This window comes from Salvelinus sp. IW2-2015, linkage group LG32, assembly GCF_002910315.2.
Source record: "Salvelinus sp. IW2-2015 linkage group LG32, ASM291031v2, whole genome shotgun sequence".
NCBI lineage: Eukaryota > Metazoa > Chordata > Actinopteri > Salmoniformes > Salmonidae > Salvelinus > Salvelinus sp. IW2-2015.
In genome coordinates this window covers 37,549,156-37,556,637 of record NC_036871.1, presented here as the reverse complement: position 1 = coordinate 37,556,637, position 7,482 = coordinate 37,549,156, and the positions used below count along the sequence as shown (strand labels likewise).

General features: G+C 44.5%; 1 protein-coding gene across 1 annotated transcript in view; it reads right to left on the bottom strand.

The window, feature by feature from the left end:
- The window catches only part of map6d1 (MAP6 domain containing 1), a 15,607-nt gene extending 8,125 nt beyond the window's left edge, over window positions 1-7,482 (bottom strand). Inside the window, exons 1-2 of the mRNA XM_023977841.2 lie at window positions 6,809-7,482; window positions 5,598-5,952 (exon numbers count right to left, since the gene is read on the bottom strand). Of these exons, the coding sequence (XP_023833609.1) occupies window positions 5,598-5,952; window positions 6,809-7,326 (873 nt within the window). The 5' untranslated portion in view covers window positions 7,327-7,482. The remainder of the gene's footprint in view (window positions 1-5,597; window positions 5,953-6,808) is intronic.

Genomic DNA, 7,482 nt, shown 5'->3' with positions numbered 1-7,482 from the left:
CTGTCAGTGGACTGGTAGACAGAATTCACCACTACTGTCAGACTGGTAGACAGAATTCATCACTACTGTCAGTGGACTGGTAGACAGAATTCATCACTACTGTCAGTGGACTGGTAGACAGAATTCATCACTGCAAAATGCTGCTGATGCCAGACTTTCTGAAATAACATCCAGCCGGAACCTATTTAGCCTACATTAATGGAATTTCACTCGACCCTGAAAGGAAGTTTGCATGCTGCATGCATCAAGTAACATCCCACTGGGAATACACTGGTGGAATCACCATTGTTTCCTCGTCCTTTCAATGAAATTACGTTGAACCAAAGTGCAATAGACATTGAATTGACGTCTGTGCCCAGTCTGATGTTCTAGGCTTGATATGATGACTAGATATGAATATGCCTTTTCCAATGCAGTTGACTAGTAGTGGTACAATGGAAGGTGTACTTGGCAGAGTTTGACTTGAGATCAAAGCATACTTTTCTAAGTTGTAGGTCTGTAGTCTCAGCAACAGTCTCTTGGGCCAATAAAGAAAATGTAATATGACTATTTGCTGGATGAGAGGCTGTGTCTGTACATGAAATCTGTCAAACTGCGGCTTCAAAAATATTTGTTTGTGTGCGTGCTTCAGAGTCTGTTTGCCTGTGTGTTTATGTGTCTCTGTGGGTGTGTCCACCCCCTCCCTTCTCCAACACACATTGTATTCCACTTGGTACAGCAGACAGGTCTGCCTCTCCTAAATTACATTCTCACTGAAAAGTCTGCAACCCACTGCATCGCATCACACTTTAACAAAATGGCAAATAATCCATTATTTCTCTCTCTTGCTCTCTTTCTCTCTCCCTCCCTCCCTTGATAGAACCCTGGTGGTTCGGCTCATGACCGTGCCTGTAGTCTGACGCATTGTGAGAAAAGGGAAAAGTTCACATTTAACGGAACAGTGAGAGGGAAGGAGGCAGGAGAAAGCCAATAAAAATAGGAAATGGAGGGAGGGAGGGAGGGAGGGAGGGAGAAAGGAGAGTGGGTGAGAGAGTAAAGGGGTGCAAAGGAGTGTGATTAGCATAATGCTTTGTTTTATCCTCTTGTTATGCACTTTAACCCATTGTAAACCACATCCCCATTCCTGCCCTGTTCAGCTGTTTTAGTACAACAACTCAATTTTTATATCACATTGAAAAGCTCAAGCCATGTCCTCCAGCAGTGCTGAAAAACATTTCTGCAAGGTTCCTAAAATGTCTCATGGGAGAAAACACTGTCAGTAGACGCATTGATGGATCTACAGAATGGTATGCCTAAATGTTTACCAGAGAGGGAGGTCTCCGAAAAGCTTGCATGTGTTTCAGAAATAAATGGCTTGTAGACTGCTAGGCATCTTTTCTTAGCTGTATGGGTATTGCTAATTTAAAATATATACAGTACCGGTCAAAAGTTTGTACATACCTACTCATTGAAGGGTTTTTCTTTACTWGTACTAATTTCAACATTGTATAATATTAGTGAAGACATCGAAACTATGAAATAACACATATGGAATCATGTAGTAACCCAAAAAGTGTAACCCAAACAAATCAAAATATATTTTAAATGTGAGATTCTTCAAAGTAGCCACCCTTTGCCTTGATGACAGCTTTGCACACTCTCGGCATTCTCTCAACCAGCTTCATGAGGTAGTCACCTGGAATGCATTTCAATTAACCGGTGTGCCTTCTTAAAAGTTTATTTGTGGAATTTCTTTCCTTTTTAATGCGTTTGAACCAATCAGTTGTGTTGTGACAAAGTAGGGGTAGTATACATAAGATAGCCCTATTTGGTAAAAGACCAAATCCATATTATGGCAAAAACAGCTCAAATAAGCAAAGAGAAATGACAGTCCATCATTACYTYAAGACATTAAGACATGAAGGTCAGTCAATGCAGAACATTTCAAGAACTTTTAAAGTTTCTTCAAGTGCATTCGCACAAACCACCAAGCGCTATGATGAAACTGACTCTCATGAGGACCGCCACAGAAAAGAGTTACCTCAGCTGCAGAGAATAAGTTCATTAGAGTTACCAGCCTCAGATTGCAGCCCAAATAAATGCTTCACAGAGTTCAAGTAACAGACACATCTCAACATCAACTCCCAACATCAGCTCCCACAACAGCTCAATAGGGTTGAGATCCGGTGACTGTGCTGGCCACTCCATTATAGACAGAATACCAGCTGACTGCTTCTTCCCTAGGTTATGGCATGGCATTGCAAAATKGAGTGATAGCCTTCCTTCTTCAAGATCCCTTTTACCCTGTACAAATCTCCCACTTTGCCACCACCAAAGCACCCCCAGACCATCACATTGCCTCCACCATGCTTGACAGATGGCATGAAGCACTCCTCCAGCATCTTTTCATTTTTTCTGCATCTCACRAATGTTCTTCTTTGTGATTCGAACACCTCAAACTTAGATTTGTCTGTCAATAACACTTTTATCCAATCTTCCTCTATCCAGTGTCTGTGTTCTTATGCTCATCTTAATATTTTATTTTTATTGGCCAGTCTGAGATATGGCTTTTTCTTTGCAACTCTGCCTTGAAGGCCAGCATCCTGGAGTCGCCTCTTACATTTACATTTAAGTCATTTAGCAGACGCTCTTATCCAGAGCGACTTACACATTGGAAAGTTCATACATATTCATCCTGGTCCCCCCGTGGGAATTGAACCCACAACCCTGGCGTTGCAAGCGCCATGCTCTACCAACTGAGCCAACCGACCTCTTCACTGTTGACGTTGATACTGGTGTTTTGCGGGTACTATTTAATGAAGCTGCCAGTTGAGGACTTGTGGCGAGTCAGTTTCTCAAACTAGACACTCTAATGTACTTGTCCTCTTGCTCAGTTGTGCACCGGGGCCTCCCACTCCTTTTTCTATTCTGGTTAGGGCCAGTTTGCGCTGTTCTGTGAAGGGAGTAGTACACAGCGTTGTACGAGATCTTCAGTTTCTTGGCAATTTCTTGTATGGAATAGCCTTCATTTCTCAGAACAAGAATAGAATGATGAGTTTCAGAAGAAAGTTCTTTGTTTCTGGACATTTTGAGCCTGTAATCGAACCCACAAATAATGATGCTCCAGATACTCAACTAGTCTAAAGAAGGCCAGTTTTATTGCTTCTTTAATCAGAACAACAGTTTTCAGCTGTGCTAACATAATTGCAAAAGGGTTTTCTAAATATCAATTAGCCTTTTAAAATGATAAACTTGGATTAGCTAACACAACGGGCCATTGGAACACAGGACTGATGGTTTTTGATTATGGGCCTCTGTACGCCTATGTAGATATTCCATTAAAAATCAGCCGTTTCCAGCTACAATAGTCATTTACAACATTGACAATGTCTACACTGTATTTCTGATCAATTTGATGTTATTTTAAATGTATAAAAAAAATAGCTTTTCTTTCAAAAACAAGGGACCCCAAACTTTTGAACGGTAGTGTATATCACTCTCTCCCTCTCCATAATAAAGTTTATTGATTTTGTTTTCAAAAGCATAATGAGGACTTCAGTATTAATTCCCGTGATGGATGGGTGAATGCTATGAAGAATGCGGATCAAGTGGATGTGTGCGTGCCTGGGGGCTTGGTCAGAGAGCTCAGTGGGTGGAGGCTTGGTCAGAGAGCTCAGTGGGTGGAGGCTTGGTCAGAGAGCTCAGTGGGTGGGGGCTTGGTCAGAGAGCTCAGTGGGTGGAGGCTTGGTCAGAGAGCTCAGTGGATGGAGGCTTGGACTGTATTGTTTAATATCGATCCCCTGGGTTTTGCGTTGTGTTGGCAGATTGCTCAGAGAAGGATAAAAACAATAGAGCACTAGGTTGTTGTCAGTAGGTAGAGGGGGCGGTACACTGAGGTAGGGCTTGGTTGATGGGTGAGGGGCTGTACAGAGAGAGGGTCCAATATGATGACCATAGCGGATAGCCTGTAGTTCGTATCTAATGTCTACTTTTCAGGGCAGGAGTTTTGCACCCGATTTATTTTGGGAAACAAATCTTACATAGCAGCCATCTGTAGAGTTGTACCTTTCCCTGCCTGAACCCCACACACGTACACACCTCTCACCCTGACCACACACGTACACACTGAACACACACATCTCACGCTGAACACACACATCTCACGCTGAACACACACATCTCACCCTGACCACACCCATCTCACCCTGACCACACCCATCTCACCCTGACCACACCCATCTCACCCTGACCACACCCATCTCACGCTGAACACACACATCTCACACTGATTTCTGGGCCATGGTAATTAATAGACTATGACCTACAGATGACATGTCTCATATTATTAAACCCTGTGGCCTGTCAAACACTGTTGTACTGGCATTCTACAACATTTGGCTTAGACTGGCTATGCACTGGCCTTCTATATCTGATTTGGAGGCTAAAACATGTTCTCCCATGTGACTGGCCGAAAAGTTTAATAAGTTTAATCGTGGCTTTTTGGGGAGCCATAGTGGAGCATGTTTTTGCTTTTTAGAAGATGTTACCCAACATCCAAAGAAAGTTTGAACTGACCGGAAATAATCTTCTTCCCTCTTATTTTATTTCTCTCTGCTCCTGAAAAGAGATGTAGCGGCACATCTACAGCTCTGACACTCAGGTACGCTGGAATATTTATAAAACAAGGTTCAAAAAAAGACTTTCCTCCACAGTGCTTGCTTTCAAAGTTTCACWTTTTTTTTGTTTCAACTTGCTATTAAATTTAAAACTGAAAAATTCCTGGCAAGCAGGAGTTTCTTCTTTCTTTAATCTCTCTGGCATAGACGACAGGGAGTGAAAGCAGAAAGCCGAGTCGGCTCAGCCCGTTCTCTCCTACTCGCCGCTGGCAGATGGCACGGAGRAGCGGGGCAGGTGGGATGGCATTAAACCCCAGGAGATTCCCTAAAGAGTTCCACTCCCTGTCACACAACGTCTGCCTTGAACTACCCCAGGGAGAGAACAGGGGGCGGGCTGGGATCAAAACAGGAAAGATTTACAGTACTTCTCTCTCTCACCTCGCCTCTCTCTCTCTCCACCTGAACCCACTCTGACACAAAACCTCTGTGATTTGAGTCTCCAAATCCTAATTGTCCAAATATCTGAATATGATTGACTTTCTTTTCTCTGTATGTAATGCCTGCTCCTCTCTAACCAGGTCAATGTCATAGGCCTGGCAGTTTGCGTCATAATCTGAAACAGCTGGGACACATTGAGCAGCTTTAGGACAGAACAGGATCACAGTATCACCTCTTAGAGATGCCTCAGCACCACGGGGAACACCTGGGAAGAACAATGGCTAGAACAATGGCTATGTCCCTAACCATACCCTTACCCTATGTTCCCCACACAGTGTCTTTGTGTCTCTACAGTGTCTATTCTATGTCTTTCAAGTGACTTTGCCTTTGAAATAGTACTACCTAATGAATATGGCATCATCACAGATGTGTACAATGACTTCTATAGAACGAGATGCTGCCACTAAGACTTTGCTCATCTCAAGGATTCAGACCATTTTGAATAACATTGGAAAAATATGGATTYATGCCCTGAAAACTGTGAAATTCTGTCCTCTGTCTCACCTCTCCCATGGTCCCTATACTGAGGTTGGGTCTCTCTGGCAGGCTGCTCTGCTGGAGGCCGGTGCTGRTGATAGGGGTGGTAGTGGTGGAGGAAGGCTGGAGTAGGGTTACAGTGGTCTTGGGGACAGTGGAGATGGAGGTGGTGGTCGGCAGCCCAGCGGTGGAGGTATTATGGTCCCTCTGGTGAAGCTCTGTGKGTCTGAAAGCCTCCCCGRCTCCGCTGTAGGCGGCCTGGTAGCTGGTCTCATTAGGGAGGTGGGAGACCCCCGACCGGGGGCTGGCGTACGGGGCAGGGGGGCGTTGTTTCCTAGTGGTCTTGGCTGGTCTTGCCCCCGTCCAAGGCCGGTACTCCTGTCTACAAGGAGGAGAGGGAAGTGTAAGGGAGCGCTCCCATGGTCTGAAAATAATTGTTATTTTACAAACACTGCAAAAGTTTTGTCCATTGGCTTTATGCTCTCTATACTGTCGGCTATTTTACAAAGAAAATTGTGCAAATTCTGTATTGTTGTGTAAATCAGACGAACCAAAGCATAAACAAGCTAATCAGGCTTATCATCGATTAATGGTAATGATGTCCATTGGGATTCGAGCAGAGCAGTACAGGGGCCTGGGTGGGTTCTGGTAATGACGCATGAGATTTCAGCTCAGTGCTTCTGGGAAATGAGAATGGGGCGGGGCATGCTGTCATCAAAAAGAAACACCATTGGATGTTGAGGATTATCAAACTGCAGAAACGCTTTAATTTGGTCTCTAAACATGCACTCTAATCAAGGGGATATCAAATGTGTGTGAGTTTATTAATAATTGAAAGCGTCTTGCTGTGTTTCTATTTTAGCAGCTGCCTACTGTTCAGATTAAAACTATTGGTTATTTCTGTAGCATGACACTTAATGCATCTAATGTATTTTGCATGAATGCACGCACACACACACACACACACKGAACTGCAAGACCTAGCCTGGTGGCAATTTCCGTTCAAAAGCTATTGCATAATTATACAAACTGCAGATGACATTTGTGCCAACAGCCCACTGTACATGAATAACAATTATTTAACGAATTTCAGAAAACAATAACTTGAAGCAGACTAATGAAATCGTTAGGTTAGAGCGCAGTTATCAATGGTTTATGAGAGAGTGGACAGCTCCAGGTGCTGAAATGAAAGAAACAGAACGATTCTGAAAGGACAGCGTCAGAGTGATGGAGCCTACCTGTGAGAGCTTTTAGCTGTTCCCGTCCCCTGCTCCCCCCACCTCATGCCCAGCTCCTCTCTCTCCCCTCTCGTCTGGCTCGCATTGGGGTAACTGTTTACTGGGCTATCCGAACCAACGTTGCCCCCTTTTCCACAATTGCTAATCCAGGGGAAATTCTCCTTCTTCGGAATAGGCCAGGCTTTGTAATCCTGCTTGTACTGGGTAACACTCGAGAACGGCACGCCGGGTCGGTGGTAGTCCTCCCGGGGTTTGAAGTTGGCTTCCCTCCGGCCTCTCAATGATCTCCGGGTGCCCGGGGCATCTCCCGGTGTCTGGGGGGATCCRCGGTGGCCCGGAGTAGAATAGTTGTGCGTCAGAACCCGGTCCGTCGGTACCTGCCTGGTGACGGATCGCACCTCTTGGTCGGCGATGTCTGAGTAATTCTGGATGGTCAGTGGCAATGAAAGATCGGATTTATCAAACTGGTTCCAAAACCGAGCCAGACAGCACACTCTGCTTATGCACGGCCAAGCCATGGCGATTTGGTTCAAGTAAAAAAGTAATAGACTAATCAAAGAAAATTAGAAAAAATTAAATAAGGAACAAACACATCAAATCCAATGTTAGCTACATTCAGAAGTGCCGCCTTGTGTGTGCCCGTTCCTGGAAACCTGCGCGAGCGTGCTGTCCTC